The sequence below is a fragment of the Mchenga conophoros genome, linkage group LG7 (genome assembly GCF_057382185.1).
Source record: "Mchenga conophoros isolate Kocher_MC1m ecotype Shallow Benthic linkage group LG7, M_conophoros_male_GT1.1, whole genome shotgun sequence".
Lineage (NCBI taxonomy): Eukaryota > Metazoa > Chordata > Actinopteri > Cichliformes > Cichlidae > Mchenga > Mchenga conophoros.
The window spans coordinates 63,904,186-63,921,127 of NC_140532.1; the positions used below are offsets into that span (position 1 = coordinate 63,904,186).

At 40.2% G+C, this 16,942-nt stretch overlaps 2 protein-coding genes across 2 annotated transcripts; one reads left to right on the forward strand and one right to left on the reverse strand.

Annotated features, from left to right (window-relative positions):
• Positions 1 to 2,539: 2,539 nt before the first annotated feature.
• chmp1a (charged multivesicular body protein 1A) lies at positions 2,540 to 11,211 on the reverse strand. The gene is made up of 7 exons (XM_085280740.1): positions 11,065 to 11,211; positions 9,701 to 9,720; positions 9,525 to 9,602; positions 6,790 to 6,936; positions 6,515 to 6,643; positions 6,167 to 6,360; positions 2,540 to 4,023 (listed from the first exon to the last, which is right to left on the reverse strand). Exons 1-7 carry the CDS (start codon positions 11,069 to 11,071, stop codon positions 4,002 to 4,004), a joined length of 597 nt encoding a protein of 198 aa, XP_085136866.1. The 5' UTR covers positions 11,072 to 11,211; the 3' UTR covers positions 2,540 to 4,001.
• A 733-nt stretch (positions 11,212 to 11,944) lies between these two features.
• LOC146571502 (charged multivesicular body protein 4b-like) lies at positions 11,945 to 16,420 on the forward strand. The gene is made up of 8 exons (XM_085280741.1): positions 11,945 to 12,007; positions 12,140 to 12,293; positions 13,207 to 13,303; positions 13,436 to 13,553; positions 13,666 to 13,792; positions 15,279 to 15,406; positions 15,634 to 15,760; positions 15,872 to 16,420. Exons 1-8 carry the CDS (start codon positions 11,945 to 11,947, stop codon positions 15,964 to 15,966), a joined length of 909 nt encoding a protein of 302 aa, XP_085136867.1. The 3' UTR covers positions 15,967 to 16,420.
• The last annotated feature ends 522 nt before the right edge of the window (positions 16,421 to 16,942 follow it).

Below are 16,942 nucleotides of genomic sequence, written 5' to 3' on the forward strand. Positions count from 1 at the left end.
ATAAGTTTCAATCTGGCTTTTCTAAGGTGTCCTTTGGTGGTTAGGCTGCACACACACTGTCCTTTCAAACTCATCATTTTTCTCTGTGCAAGGTTACTTGATGGTTATCAAGTAGAGGACAACGGGGTAAGGTGATCCACCACCAGTCTCTAGATAATCATACATGTTATTTGAACCTAATTTAATAGTTGTAGTATTTTGTAGTGCCTAAAAGTACTTTTTAATACCTAAAACTAATCAAGTTGTTTGTATTGCCTAAACAAATCCAAGCAGTTTTGGGTATCTAAAGCTAACCAATTACTTTTTAAAGTAAAGTGAAAATCAAGTAAAGACAGAAACAACTGGGAAAAAGCAGCCAGTATGTTGCAGGACAGCTGGTGCATAAAGCCAATGGTATCAAAGGAAACCGTGAGGGCAGAGGTGGGATACAAGAAAAATGGATACATCAAATCGAGGACTGAGATCCCACTCGAGTGCATCTTTGAACATCATGAATGGCGACTTCAAAAGAAGAAAGCCTCAGTGTGTCTGTGTAGGTTCTCAGTCATCCAGGTCATGGTAATCTCAGGAGTTTGCAAAGAAAAGCAGTGGAGACTGTCAGAAAACGACTACAGCAAAACAGCTGCTTGGAAAACAGAACCAGCTTTACTCCCGATCCCATTTGCACACTGTCGGACCTCTGCCTTAACACCATATATTTTAAGGGTCTTATACAGACAAAAACATGTATGTGCCACGGGCCTCCCGGTGTTGCATATTGTAGCCAACCTTTACATGGAGGAAATGGAAAGTAAGGCTCTTGAATCTTTCAAAGTGACAGCACCCAGCTACTGTCACAGATACATGAATGACACCTGGGTCAAAATCCAAACCCAAGAAGTAGAAACTTTAACCAGGGAGGATACAAAAGGTAATAGTTTGAAATTTCTGGACTGTGCTGTGTGCAGTGAGGAGAATGAAACCTCAACACTGAAGTTTATCAGGAGCCCACACACACAGCCCAGTACCTACTGTTTGACCGGGAAGAAAGTGTTCCCGAAAGAGAAAGAAAAGGAACACGCACATGTAAAGAAAGCTCTTAAAACACGTAGTTATCCTAACTGGGCTTTCATCACTGTACAGAAGATCAGACACCAACCAGGGAGAATCATAATGTGTTAATAGACCTCTCTGCATTTAATCATATCTGTTATTAACCTCTGTCTCTCTTCCACAGCATGTCTTTATCCTGTTTTCCTTCTCTCACCCCAACCGGTCACAGCAGATGGCCCCGCCCCTCCCTGAGCCTGGTTCTGCCGGAGGTTTCTTCCTGTTAAAAGGGAGTTTTTCCTTCCCACTGTCACCAAAGTGCTTGCTCATAGGGGGTCATATGATTGTTGGGTTTTTCTCTGTACCTATGAAGCGCCTTGAGGCGACTTTTGTTGTGATTTGGTGCTATATAAATAAAATTGAATTGAATTCAAACAAAACAACACTGTCATCCTTTATGTAGGTTTATCAGAGAAACTCAGGTGATTCTTCACCAAGCACAACATCCCAGTGTACTGCAGAGCCAACAACAGCTGTACATCTGCACCTAAAGGTCAAAGGTCACTCTTTCAAGGATGCCAATGCTCACATTTTGGACCAAGAAGACAAATGTTTGAAAGAGGAATGAAAGAAGCCATCTATGTACATTGTGAACGACCATCTTTGAACAGAGGGCGGGGCTTACAACATAAACGGTCTGCCATCTATAATCCCGTTTTAAGATCCCTTCCCAGAGGCCTTAACGCCCACTCACAACTTGCCTCAGTTGAGCTTTATAGGTCACAGGGTGAGGCAAAATCTCACAATGGTTTCACACGAAACCTCTGCTGCTAATGACCAACACCCCTTTTCACACCTTGGCTCACGATCAATAATAGGTCAACAACCCTCAAACGGGACAACTCCCACTTGTGTTTAAATACCTAGGATTGTATTTGATCAATTTGATCCTAGAACTTAAAAAGCTTCTCAGATGACAGGTGAAACGTCCTCCAGAAACTTAAACAAGTCCAGTCGCTTTTCTTTCCAAGCTCCTTAAATCCTCAGTGCCTTGTGAAAAGGTTTTCACACATCTCACTAGAAATTCAGTATTTTTGCTTCATTACAGACTAGGCATGCTCATGATTTTGGAATAATTTTCTTTAAGTTAAAAATAAATATATGAAAACATATCTTCTTTATTTTTTTAAACCGCAGACACCACATAAAAGAGGGACATAGCTGCCGTTTCACTGTTGGTTTTTACACGTCGGCACGCAGCAAACCTTTATCAGTGGCTGCGTTTGGAAGAGAAGACTTGAGTAATGCTGACGTCATGCCCTCATCACTACAGTTCCCAATTTTGCAGTTTGGTGCGCTGACACAGAATGATAAACATTTTCACAATCAACTTTGAGGTTCAAAGTATGTCCCTCGATAAGCAGGCAGATGAGTAAAGTTTGTGCAGTGGAAAGAAACCTCTGACCTTCATACTAACGCATCACCACAAACCACAAACAACAAGCATGGGTCGGCGTAATAGGGTATGACTTTATTTTCACAAGATAAATATACAAAACAAAAGTGCTGCAGAGTATGAGGAACCAGAGTATAAATAAACCCTCCTGTTAAAATGGAGAAGAAACTGAAAACATTATACCGAGGGTGAAGCTTCTCTGTTATAGGTGGAGGTCTGGCTTCTTCCAGTTCGCCCGCGTGATGTCTACACTCAAAGAAGGAAACACCAAAACAAGCCAAAGCCCTCAACAAGTCAACGCTGAGCTACGAGCGTTCAAAACAAAAAATGGGAAGCAGTCTCCTGATATCTTGTTAACACATTCTGACGCTGTTGTACATTTTATTTTAAAACGGCTCCTAATCTAAACCCTCCTCCAGTTCATTTCCTGCGTAACCAAAAAGCAAATGTGTGGTTTGCAAGGCAAATTAGGAGTTCATCACATGCCTGCACATCTGATGTGACTACTCTCCTGAAACCATTCAGGGTGGAACGGAGACAGATGGGGGACGATCGTGTTATTTTGAAATACAGAAGCGTACGAAAATATCTCAATGCCACTAAAAATCAAAAGCTCAGCCTTAAAAACCACAAAAGAGATCTGGCTACAGAGACGCAGATAATAAATGTAAACCTGAGGCCCTGCTGTTCACAGACAGCGTAGAAGTTGGCTGGAACAGGACAAAAGAATCTCAGGCTCTGCTGGCAGGAAGAGCAACGGAAAATTCCTCTCTCGCCTTCTAAACAACAGACTGTCCATCAGGCACTGGCGGAGAAGCACCTATGCAAGCATCTGCATTCCAAATAAGGCGTTCAAAGCAAAAAAAGTCTGAATACAGGCATGAGAAACAATCCAAAATAAATCCTGAATAAAAATAAAATAGGAAAATATCACCCTGAAACAAAGATTGTCCTTTGTTGTTTGCAGTGTTACACAAATGAAGATTGGAAAATCTGACAAAGGAAGGAGTTCAGTGGGGTAGTGTTTCCAAAGTCTATTGTCAACTGATATTTCCTTTCCTATCACTTCCAAAGAATTTAAACCCTTTCTGACCCCCACCCAACCCCCATATAATCAATACAACTACTCTTTAAAACTCATCATTTTGTAAAAGGTGTTTTTGTTTTTTTTATAAATCTTCAACCTGAAAGCCCGTGATTCGACAAAGGGGATGAAAAGGGGAAGGAAGAAGGGTGAAGGTAAAATGAGATTCCAGCGGGGAATAACAGAGGAAGATGGATCGAAAAGGGAAGGTGAGCCAGAGAGAGACGCCCGTGCCTTCTCAGGTGCTGCTTCTTCTGCTGTGTGTTTGTGTGTACTTATTTATAGAGCAGACGGGGGAAGGTTGGTAAATCAATAGGCTCATTAAGTCCTCCCAGTAGGAACAGTTCAATAGAAACACACACAGCTCTCGTTGCCGCCATCTTTGAAGTTGTCTGTTTCCACGCAGCCCCGTCGCCTCTCCTGCAGCAGCTTTTAGTTCCGTAGAGCCGCCAACCTGGAAGAAAAATATGAGGAAAGTTAAAGGTCTTTGTAACATATAGAAGCCTTAAAAACATGTTTCCCTGTCAGTGTTTCAGCGCTCGCACCATTGACAGGGAAAAACCTACAGATATACTATAAGTAATGCTGGAATGCACAATTATTTTCATTGTGCATTGCAGGTCACTCATTATTTCACCGTAACACCTTTAAATATCAGTTCTGCTTGGCAAACGTTTCCCAGCATACTTTTTATCATATCCAGTCAGAAAGTTCTGAGACTTCTGCTGTGAACAAACAGAGAGTGAAACAATTAGCTGCGTCCAACAGGTGCCTGCAGTAACTCGTGTAACCACCGCCAGGTGTGCTTTTATGATTTGCACAGTACAGCATGGAGGAAGGTTCTGGGTGTGAATTGACCCGTCAGTTGAGGCCTCTCTGTGTGGAGATGATGATGTTCAGGTCACAGGATCCTGAATATTAAAGTGAATGGCTGTGCGTGCAATGTGATGGGCTGGTGGGCAATGCAGAACTGGATAAGTGGTTAAAATAATGGTTGCATACAAAATAAATATTGACCAGGAATAAAACATGAGAAGTTACACACTTGTAAAGAAATGATAAAGATTGTGTTTTTATTATTACAGTTTCATCTTCTCATTGTTATGTTCGTGTGCGGTTCCTTGTTTATGAAGTGGTGTGACAAAGTTTTCTAACATCAGAAAACATTTTCTTTAAAATTGACCTTAAATTCTGGAAATTTATGATTTTTTCTTAGAAAATCAAACCTAACGTTGTGTTAAAGCTGATAAAATGAGCGTTAGCACTTGTAAAAGACTTAATTTTTTTTCCAGAAACAATTACTTGGATGATACCACAATCAAACATTAAATCAACTCTCACTAACAAGATGCACAAACAGTGTTTCATCCTGGCTGCACGTTTTCCTGCCAGAAACCTGTCGCTCACAGGACGACAGCAACACCTTTATATGTTTATAACACCTACTTAATGCCTGGCTGGTGTGTGAAACTATTCCTGTTGTGTCCTAATCATGCTGTCTCGGAATAACTTGATGTCAGATACAAGGACTGCCACAACAGCACGCAGAGAAATCATTTAAACTCAAGTCAACAAATTATTTTATGCAGCGTTTACTGGGCTGGGAGATACAGTTAACTCCTATACAAAAAGAAAAAGATGCAATCTAAAAGGTTGAAGCGATGTTGAATTGCTTGCTCTGTTCAACTACTGGTCACTTTTGGTTCATTTAATAGAAAAATCTGCTTGTTTTTTTACTTTTCAGCCCACATTATCGCCCATCTGCAGACCTACAGTAATGACTAAGTAACTAACTAGTACTAAAAACAAGGAGACAACAATTTTCTACACTTGGAAGCTTTAAAGCAGAATTCCATTTTCTTTCAAAAGCTGATTTGATTATTCTGATGAGTCATATCTGAACTGAACATACTGTGCCTTTCTTGTTCCCTCATGACTTTGCAACCGCAACAGCAGTGTTCAGTGTGGGGGCAGGGACTTGTGGAGTAATCTGATTTCCTGATCTCGTGCTCTGTTGTCAACACAGAAGCGCGGGATTGTGTGTAACTTATTAAGTTTTTGCCAGAGTATGAAAACCAGGTGAGGAGGGGGAGGATTCAGTGAGTAAGGGAAACGCGGAGGACACTTTGAAGTTTCTTCTTATCAGAAGTTATAACACAGCTGCAGGGGCTGAAATAAGACACATGTAATGTCTTTTTTTAATTTACGCCAGACTCAAACAGGTGTTGCACAGCTCCATACCCAGCTCCTGCACAAATATGGTTCTAATTTGTTGTATAATGCTACGATTTGTTCCAGACGCATCAGGTGTGTGGGTTAATGGGAGGATGCATGGGTTAGGAGAAACTGGCAGGCCAGCTACCTGTCTGCAGATGACTGACACCATTTTGTCACAGAATATAAAAAGAGCTAAAATGGTGCTATCACAGTGCAGAGGAAATACTGCAAAAAGATATTTGCACCGTGTGTGTTGTTTACATTTAATAAGCAGTCATTGCTGTGGTGTTTTTTGGTATTTAAACAGATAATTGTTTGAGGTTTGTACATAGAGCCATAGCTACTGGGGACATGTTTAACTTATAGAATCTGGTTCCTACCGTCGAGACAGCTGGTCCTCCTTATCCTGGCTCCGTGAGCTCTCTGCGCCCACTGAGGTAGCCCCGGCAGGCAGCTGGTTGAGCTGGTCCATCACCTCCAGGCCGTTCTGTTCTGCTATTTGGTGGATCAGGTCATCCACCTGCTCCTGAGGCGTGGTCAGCGTCATTGCTGAGCTCATGGAATCCTCCATGACCTGGTGCACAAAAAAAAGAGGTGAGGAGAGAACAAAGGGAATGTGAGGTCAGAGAGTGCAAAGCTGGGTTTGACTTATTACATCCTCTAGCGCTACTGTGGAATTTTAAAAAGCATGAAAAAGTGCTCTACAAACAAAGAGTGAAGGCACTCACTGAGGTGTGGACATCGAGGTTCTGGACTTGGCTTTCAAACTTATCCATGACTGCAGAGACCTTCTGGAGATCCATGGAGTTCAGAGCTTTGTCCAGCGCCTTGGTGACCTGACCCATGCTTTTGGTCACCTGTTGGAAAGTAAAGAAAAGGCATTTGTAACATACGTCTCATACACACTTTGTGATATGAAAATAGTTGATTTAGAATCTTTCATTTCAACATAGAAAAATATGTCTTTGATTCAAACTGTTGAGCTGACTGAACACTAACTTACGCCTTTCATGGTAACAGCGGTCTGGACTTTAGAGGCCACGGCATCGACTCGAGACGCCATGCGCAGCCAGTTAAGGCCTTCGTTCTTTTTCCTGATGGCATTCTCCGCGTAAACTCTGGCACATTCCACATTTTTCTGTTGCAAAGCCTGTTGATGAGACAAAGATGCTGTTAACACTTTTCAGCTTCAGAATAATCCTTTGTTTATGTGCACAGACAGGGTGGATACATCCTAGGACTGATACACAGAACATCACTAGGTAAATTTTACTGTAGACACTCCACATACAAGCGACAAATGAACTAGAACAATTACAGGAATTACAGCCATAAATGTAACTAAACAATTGTTTACTAAAAATATACTTAGCTTTGCAAGTTTGGCTCAGTGTTAGCACAGCATAGACGCTGCAGGTTCAATAATATCAAAGACATAATCAGCAATAACCTTGCATCTTTACTGTGTATTCCTGTGTTCTTCCTCATACACCATAACTAACAACTCAATAAATTAGCATTTGTTTTTCTTTGGAATGTGCTCAATTCACACCAATGTCTGTTAAAAGTCCAAATGTTTATGATGTTACTGTGATCCTGGTTGTATAATTATGAAATGTATAATAAACAGCAACCATCTCTGTTGTGATTAGAGTGACCCAACCTTACACGTGATCCACCTCATTTAAAACACAAATAATTTATAGCAGAACAGATTGCATGAAGTTGGCAATAATCATATTTCTTTCAGCAGTGGTAACAGGAAACAGCAGCAGCATCAAAGAGCAAACTTCCATCTTTCCTCATTTCAAATGCATGTCAGCTTTTCAACAAAGCAAAGCAGGAGGGAAACCTGTCATGACTGAACAGTGAAATATTTCTGACGTTTCAGATAATAAAAGCTTTGTCATGTCAGAACCCCGTTGCTCGAGAATGCGTTTGAATAGCACTTCTGTATTCTCTACGGCAAACATACAGTCTAATTGGGACAGACCTGCCCAATACCTAAAACTAGCTGAGCTAGTGTTGTACTGCCACCTGCTGGTTCATGTGTGCCACTCCACGTGTCAGCAGACTGGTAAAATGATCAGCATAACTACACCACGATCACTGAATTGTAAGATTGTGTTTCTGTTTTTTCCAGTTTCAGTTTAATTTCACTGAGTTTTCTTGACTGAGTCGGAGGTTTCTTTTTGTTGGATTGTTATTAGATTAGGGGTGTTGTTAGGGAGTAAAAAGTACTCATTAGGTCAGGTAGTTAGTAGTAGTTAGTAAGTGTTGAATGTTATTTTATTCAGTTCAATATCATTTGTATTTATATTTATTAACTGCATGTATTTACATTGACTAATAATCAGAAGAACCTACAATATGTTTACTTTTTATTTTTTTCCCTTGAGTCTTGTCTTTAGGTCTATAGTTAAACTCACTTCACATTTTCAGTTATTGCTTTAATAATAATGGCCTCAATACTGAGTCACAAAATAAAATTACTAATAAATATTTCAAAAAAGCTTTTTATACTTTCATACTTTTTATTGGACCCTGTCATCACTGTCTGCCAGCTGTTTTACCACCTGAGCAAAAGGCTACGAACTACAGTTCCTTTTGCTGGGTCACCCATCAATCAAAGCAGTTTCACTTAAATTGAACCACTGGAAATGGCAGCAAATAACTTGGTCTCTGTCTTCAGTAATTAGTGAGGATTTCACTTGTGCAGAAATTGATATTAAATTCATTGATTTTGAGTAAGTTCTCACAAACATTGTGGTAAAAATCTAGGAGAGTAACGAGTTTAGAAACACACAAATCAGTTCATCTGACACTAAAAGTGAGTGATCACATAGTTCTTAACTCACACATTTGATGCAAACACTAACTAAAGCGCTGATTCTTTACCAGAAGATTTTTATTTATTGCATGAAAAGTCGCTGGATATTTGCTGCATGAATAGGCCGCTGTACACAGGTTGCTAAAAAGAGCTTGGTGAGTATTTTCTGGATCATTTGCATTTTTGTTAAGTGCTAATGATGTCCAGTTAAAATAAATTTAAAAAAAAAAAATCTCCTCCATGGAGTAGTCTTTCTACTCACTGACTCATCATCTTCCATTTACTACAACACACAGCCACACCCAAAGCTTATTAGCAGACGCTACTGCACAACTGCACAGATCACAAAGCACAAAGCATTACGTCACAAGCATTACCTCATATCATGTCAAAAAAAGAAAGCAGAAAAATGCAGATAGGCTCCCTTAATGTTGATGATAACAGACTGGATGTTTTACATTGCTCACATCTGCTAAACTTAGAGCTGATGACGAAGAGATGGTGTTTCCGATTATTGTACTTCAAATCTAACATTAAAACAGGCTCCTGTTTGTTTTGTCTGTGCTATCCAAATTTCCACTTACACTGACATTGTTGTCTGCTGGAAGTCACTTGCTATTGAAAGGGAGTTCTTCATCACCACCCTTACCAAGTGGTGCTCACAGGCAATAATCTGACTGCTGGGGTTCTCCCTCTAATACTGTACAGGGTTTACTTTACAATACAATAAAGCACCTTATGATGACTTAGAACTAGTAAACGGATGCCAATAAAAGTAAAGAGCAGACATACAGACATTTCATTTTGTCTGTATTAGAATGATGACATGTGTGGAGCAAGAAAGATGTATACAGTGTACTGTGGGACCGTTTGGCCCTTACGTCACCCCAGCTAATTGGCCTGCTTACCTTCTTGACCTTTGCCTGCTCTTTTTCAGAATCCTTCTCTGCCTTCTTGGCCAGCCTCTCCAGCTGCTTGGAAGTGAACTGTGATCCACAGAGAAAAAATGTGAATACATTAATAAATATCCCACTTTAAGTTATCTGTTGTCTGATATAGGTTTAAGATTTTCACTGGAACATACCTTTAACTGAAAGAGTGTTTCTGTGAAGAGATGGTGAGAGACAGAGTCAGACATTTGGAGTGTATATAACATAAACTGTCACATAGACTATATGGACAAACGTGCTGGGCACCTTACTACACATTACATCTACAGGAGCTGCTTGCCATTGAACCCCATACCATGCAGTTCCCAAAACAGTTTATGTGCTAATGTTAATGCCAGAGGGACACTGGAGATAGTTATTTAGTTAGCAGAGCGTTGACGACTTTTACATCAATGGGCCACAGCCCTCTGCAAACCCATTATTTATGTGATCTGCCACTGAGTGGTTGTGATTCCTAAACTCCAATTTTACAAAAATACCACTTCAAGCAGATCGTGGAATATCTAAGAGAGAAGAAATTTCACAAACTGGCATTGTGTTAAAGTACGCACTCGAATTCAGTGAGCTATTTAGAACGATCACGTTGGGCAGTTTCTGTCTCTGGCTTAGCACCACAATAGGTATTGTGCTTATCATATATTATATAAATTATCAAAAGTTCACATTAAACAAGATCAAAGTTTTAAATAAGTGTAAGTATATGTCCAGCTACACACTATGAACCAAAAGCTCAGGCTTCATATTGCTTTAATTAAACACTCAAATTCAGGCAGGTTTTTTTTTCCCGACCTTTGGATCTGTATGATGTCATCGAGAACAGCCTGCAGTTTTATTTAACCGATGTCACATAATAAATCATAGTAAGTATAGTAAGTATCAAGTATAACAAGTCTACTTTAACAACAATGATAATGTAGAAAACAGCGGACGGTTGTAGATACCGGAAATACATTTATATATTTATTTTAAGTTCATTTTTTCCCAAATCAAGCCAACTGAACCAAATGTCTGAGTTATATTTATATCTGTAAGAACAGGTACATGCATAAATATAAGTTAAAGAAACACATCTTGAGCGTTTAAGCAGGCAAGAGGAAGCTCTTTTGTTTTTGTTTTTTTAAACTTTTATAGCGATGACTTGTATCTAACAGGACCGGGGGAGAACGATGAAATGTGTCTCCGTCTGTCAAAGTTGTTCCAATCAAATTCTGGCTGCTGTATCACATTCCTACTGTAGAAGTCACTGCTAAGAAAAGACTCTGGCACAGCCCAATAAAACCAAAGGCCCATTTAATAATGAGTCCGTAAACTCAGTGGACGTCAAATGTGATAAACGGAAAAACCCCCAACAAAAAACAGGTCAGACAGCTAACCCGGCTAACCACACACCCAAGCTAAAGCGCTAATTTTAGCTATCTAATGTAGTCTGTCGCTTTGGCTAAAATAAAGAACCAAAGGCTACTCAGACAGACAATTCAGAAGTTAACACACGACATACCATCCATGTCCAAGTGAAAATGATACCAGGAGACGTCTAAGAAGTTATTTGTAGCGCCTCTACAAGGTAGTCCTGAGTTGTTTTGGTAACACCGTGGATCTTCCTGGTTCAACAGTAGTCACGTGATTCGAATTCTTCTTCTTCTTCTCCTTCCTCGCCCATTCTTCGAAGGTGGCATCTTGCCTCAAGTGAAATGCTGCCACCTATTATCATAACTAGATACAGCAAACTGCATAGCATAGAGCAAAGGTTTTTAGCCACACTTCGTTTCTCTACATTTCTTTTCTGCTTTTTCACTCATTTTCACTTCAGTTCTTGTACCTGAAGATCTTCATATTATATATTTTATATATTTTTATATAATATACATAAAAATATATTAACACTGACCTGTGAGTCATTCAGTCATAAAAATGCACCTGACTCAAGAGATGAATCATTGTTGTCACATATCAGATAACTTAGCAAAGAACCAATTTCAAAGAACAAAATCTATCTACAATCTATCTGTCTATCTGCATATTTCAAAAGTATATGGTTATATGTTTTATCAAATGTATTCTCTCCAATAAACAACAACAAAACAAATAGTTTAAGGTAGTGGATACAAAGCTAAAAGAAATTTAAAATACAGTTGAAATAGGTAAATAGGTGATCTACACTGGAAATCAGTTTTCCTAACAAGTTATGGATAGGTGAAATAGCTATCTAGAAGTCGATAAATAAAAAATTAATAAATAAATAGCAGACAAATGGTGGCTAAACTCAAAGTCAAAGATGAACATTTGAAATTAAAAGATAAAAATAACTGAGAAAACTAATGATAATTATGTATTGTATCACCCCTAATTTTCTTTATATTTTTCTACAGTGATATTCAATGGTGATCACCTGTTTCTGCAGCACAGGGATGTGTTTTCTTTTGAAAGAGATCTCCAACTTGGTACATAAGGACTCAGTTGACTACAGTTTCAAATTGCAGATAATCAAGACACGAAGAACTGCAGAGTCAAAGCCTGAAGCTGTTTTGCACGTCTGTCAAGCACACAGGCACATCTCTGTTTGATTTCAATAGCGGGAAAAGGTGGAGAAGGAGCCCTGTGTTAATGAGTGGATGGAGAAGCTTCCAGCCAGAGGAGAGCTGCTGGTGAAGAAGAAAGAATTTATGAAGAAGAAAATTGACCACCTAGAGTTTTTTGCCAAGAAAAACAGCACAATAAACAGAAGAGGTGAGCTATTTTACAGAAAAATATATTTCTTTAAATAAAGAAAGAAAAGAAACGGGTAGGCAAGCAATAAAACATCAGTCTTAGCTAGCTAAAAGCTAATTAGCTAGGTATTAAACTAACTATAGTTAGCCACACAACTATGAAACAAGAACTAAAACTGGTTATACATTTATTTTGACTTGTTAAAAGTAATGTAAAAGAAGATGAACGTAGTAAAAAAAGTACTGGAAAGGTTCAAATGAATTATATGTTTGTGCAGATACCTCAACACATATACTTGAGTCATACTCTACTCTTTCTACTCTTTCTAGTCCCTGTCAGAACTATTGCTGTCTTGCTGCAACATTTTGGCTCAACTGAAGGCTTTTCATGGAGTTTTTAGAACATCCTGAATTACAGTAGTCCAGCCTAGAATTAATAAATGCATGAACTAGTTTTTCATCATCAGGATGCAGGATGTTAGAGATATTGTGCAAATGTTAGAAAGCAGTCCTACATATGTGTTGCATTGAAAGACATATCCTGGTCAGAAATGACTCCAAGATTACTCAAAGTGTTAGTGGAGGCCAAGGTAATGCCATCCAGAGTTAGTGTCTGTGCTATTGGCCTATAATTAGTTAAGACTGCTGGGTTTGGCTTTTAAAGTAATGGTTTAACTACTGCCAGCTTGAAGGTCTGTAGTACATAGCTGATTATTAGAGCTAGGTTCATCATATTTAAGATTGAAGCATTAATTAATGGTAGGACTTCTTTGAGCAAAATGTTTATGAACCATAGATCCATCTATTAACTAAACCTCACAGTTTTACAGTCTCTATTTTGGGGGTTTTCTGTTTAAAAAAATACTGAAAAAGCAAAGTTAAATCTATTCCTGCTCATGTGCTGTTTTTGTTTCACCGTGCTCTCCTACCAGCGGCTCTGCAGGCGCTAAGAAGAAAGAAGTTCTACGAGAAACACATCAATTACATTGACTGCGCTTTAAAAGCCATGAGAGCCATTTACGAACACATGTGAGGAGAAACACTACAGGAATGTGTGAAATAAAGCTATGTATGAATGAGAAAGAAGTCTGTCATGGCCTTTGAATGCTGAGTACTAAGATAATTTAAAAAAACAAAGAAACTGTCTGCTGGCTGTTGCAGAGAAATCATTAACAAGGTGAGTGACCTGATGAAGGATATTGCAGAGGAGGAGGATGAGACTGGAGGCATGCTAGAGAGCCTCTGCACACCTGTGGGCTTTGAAGGGGAATTTAATGAGGTAAGAATGATCTTAATTTTTTGAAGACTTCTGCGATTGCACTGATTCTGTGTACCAGAGTTGTCACTTGTTGTGTGCCTGTTGCTGTGTCTCTGTATGTTTTTTTTCTCAGGGTGAGCTGCTGGCAGAGCTGGAGAAACTGGAAAAGAATGTGGACGAAAACCTCTTTGAGGCGGATGAAGCAGAGGACGGGAACCCTTGTCCCAAAGTGCTGACCACTACTTTGCCTTCCCATCGTGGTAAGACTTGTTGGGAGAGCTTCGACTTTATTCTTGCAGTTGGCTGTGGTGTCTGTGAATTCATGGAGGTTGTGCAGGGATTTATTTTCTTCCCCAAAGCCAAGATGAACAAAAATAACACAAACCTGTCAGGAAAGGTGTTTTACCTCAAACTCAAACTGTGGATGTCTGTGAATGTTCTCAGTCATCCAGGTCATCGTAGTCAAAGGAGCTTGCAAAGAAAAGCGTCTGGACTTCTTTAAGTTACTTGAAGACGTTTCACCTCTCATCCGAGAAGCTTCTTCAGTTCTAAGGTCAAATGGTGGAGAGTCCCAGATATAAACCTAGTGGGAGTATCCCCCCACAGAGGGACAAAAGGACCCCCTGATGATCCTCTAATCCCCTGAGCCAAGGTGTGAAACTGGGTGTGGGTCCCAATCAGCCAGAGTTTCGGGTGAGCTCATTGTGAAACCTGGCCCCACCTTCTCATGCGAATTCCTGAGATCAGATGGCCCAGGATGTGAGTGGGCGTTAAGGCGTCTGGGGAGGGATCTCAAAACTGGATTATAGATGGCAGAGAGTTGGTGTTGTAAACCACCGCCTCTGTTCAAAGATGGTCGTTCACAGTGGACATAGATGGCTTCTTTCACTCCTCTTTCAAACCATCTGTCCTCTCTGTCCAAAATGTGAACATTGGCATCCTCGAAAGAGTGTCCTTTATCCTTAAGATGCAGATGGACTGCTGAGTCTTGTCCCCAGACAAAAACTGGTTCACCCGAAAGACAAAACGCCAAAATACAGACTTAACAATGTGGTGTATGCTGTACAGTGCAGCGAGGAATGCCCAGAGCTCTACATCGGAGAGACCAAACAGCCACTTCACAAGCGCATGGCACAACACAGAAGAGCCACCTCCACAGGACAAGACTCAGCAGTCCATCTGCATCTTAAGGATAAAGGACACTCTTTCGAGGATGCCAATGTTCACATTTTGGACAGAGAGGACAGATGGTTTGAAAGAGGAGTGAAAGAAGCCATCTATGTCCACTGTGAGCGACCATCTTTGAACAGAGGCGGTGGTTTACGACACCAACTCTCTGCCATCTATAATCCAGTTTTGAGATCCCTCCCCAGACGCCTTAACGCCCACTCACATCCTGGGCCATCTGACCTCAGGAATTCGCATGAGAAGGTGGGGCCAGGTTTCACAATGAGCTCACCCGAAACTCTGGCTGATTGGGACCCACGCCCAGTTTTCCACCTTGGCTCAGGCGATTAGAGGATCATCAGGGGGTCCTTTTGTCCCTCTGTGGGGGGTCACTCCCACTAGGTTTATATTTGGGACTCTCCACCATTTGACCTTAGAACTGAAGAAGCTTCTCAGATGAGAGGTGAAACGTCTTCAAGTAACTTAAAGAAGTCCAGACGCTTTTCTTTGCAAGCTCCTTTGTCAAACTGTGGATGTTTCAGGCGAATAGATGAATGTGTTGACCACTACTGTCTTCAGGGTTTTGCAGAGAAATCATCACCAAGGTCAATGACCCGATCAAGGACATTATTGAGGAACAAGACGTGACCGAAGACTTGCTAGACAGCCTCTACACAGCTGTGAGATTTGAAGTGGAATTTAATGAGGTAAGGATGATTTTAATGTTTTTTTGGAGCTTTTGTTTTTGCAGTGATTCTTGGTTTGTCTGATATCTAGAGTCTGCTTACATTATTGGCATTTGCCTGATGTGGCTCAGTGTGATTTGCTGAATCATTATTATTTTTAAGTCAGGTTTTCCGCTTCTGTGACACTTCTTGACACTTGCTGAGCTGCTGTGTGCCTATTGCTGTCTCTCTCTCTCTGTCTGTCTCAGGATGAGCTGATGGAAGAGCTGGAGAAGCTCCAAAAGAATCTGGATGAAAGCTTCAATGATTCGGATGGAGAAGAAGCTGGGGTCCTTTGTCCCAAAGTGTTGACCACTGGATCACATTCCCATCCCGGTAAGAATTCCCAGGAGAGCTTTTTCATGATTCCTGCGGTTTGCTGTGGTGTCTACAAATTCACGCAGGTTGCTCAGGGTTTTGTTTTGTTTTGTTTTTTCTTCCTCAAAGTCAACACGGACGAAGAAAACATTGAAGATGATTTAGAGTATCTTCGACGTTGGGCGACTGCACCTCGTGAACGCACCATCAGTTACAACATTTAGAAGAGGCGAGGGAAGCACAGAAAGGAATAAATGGGCAGCAGTTTATTGTATTTGTTCATGAGTGTTTGTTTTTTTAATTTAATTTTCATGGACATTTGACTTTCTACCTACTCCAGAGATGCCAGTGAACATGTTGATGTTTATACACAGGACACTACAGAGACTTCAGAATTCAAATTGTAAAATTAAGTATTATGAACACATCCTTATAGTACCATCATTAGTACAACACTACTGGCTTGATAACTAATTGATGTTATGACTTTGATGTTATCTGAACTCACTGAAACTAAGCTACTTTTGCTTTCTTTAAACACAAAACAAAACTCACCAATGACTCCCAGCACATAAGTGTTGCATGTGTTTGCTGTCTTTGAGTCTCACCCTGTTACCTCTGTTACCTGTTGTGTTCTCTTCTTCGAAGACTGTTTCAAAAATAAAACACTTCACTAATGGGGAGGGGCTTTTTTTCCACAGGCCCTTAAAAAGATCTTAAGACAATGGAAAATTAAGCTCAAGGAGGCTAACAGTCCAAATTAAATTTGCCTATGGTTTAAGACTTAAAAACATTATAGCCAATAGCATTAATTTTTACCCCTCAGGCATAATAGGCTGATGGTGTATTGTCATCACCCAAGTTTGCGAATGCAATAACTCAAGAACAAAACGATGTAGGAGTTTCAAAGTCATCTACTTAAAACCTTGGACGAGGTCGAATCCCGGCGACCTTGACCTCAAGGTCAGAGGTCAAGCTTTCTGAATGCGATAAATCGAGAACAAGGCAAAGTTGGATTTTGGAATCGATACCATTGGTGTATCTACGAGGATGGCTGCCAGTATTTTCAAAATCTTACTGCCTTGATTTGTTTATATCCTTTTATCGCATCAAAGTATTGATCGGAAGATTCACTCAAAACATGGAGGTAGCCTCCAAGACAAAATTAAGCCAATACAGAAATGCCTAAAAACCTCTATC

Coding starts and splice junctions, on each gene's coding strand:
- chmp1a (XM_085280740.1), bottom strand. Junction 6,361..6,514: donor ACCTCGATGTCCACACCTCA/GTGAGTGCCTTC, acceptor TTTGTGCACCAG/GTCATGGAGGATTCCATGAG. Junction 4,024..6,166: donor GAGGACCAGCTGTCTCGACG/GTAGGAACCAGA, acceptor TTTTTCTTCCAG/GTTGGCGGCTCTACGGAACT.
- LOC146571502 (XM_085280741.1), top strand. CDS start 11,945: ATGGTGATCACCTGTTTCTGCAGCACAGGGATGTGTTTTCTTTTGAAA. Junction 13,304..13,435: donor AGAGCCATTTACGAACACAT/GTGAGGAGAAAC, acceptor TGGCTGTTGCAG/AGAAATCATTAACAAGGTGA. Junction 15,407..15,633: donor TTGAAGTGGAATTTAATGAG/GTAAGGATGATT, acceptor TGTCTGTCTCAG/GATGAGCTGATGGAAGAGCT.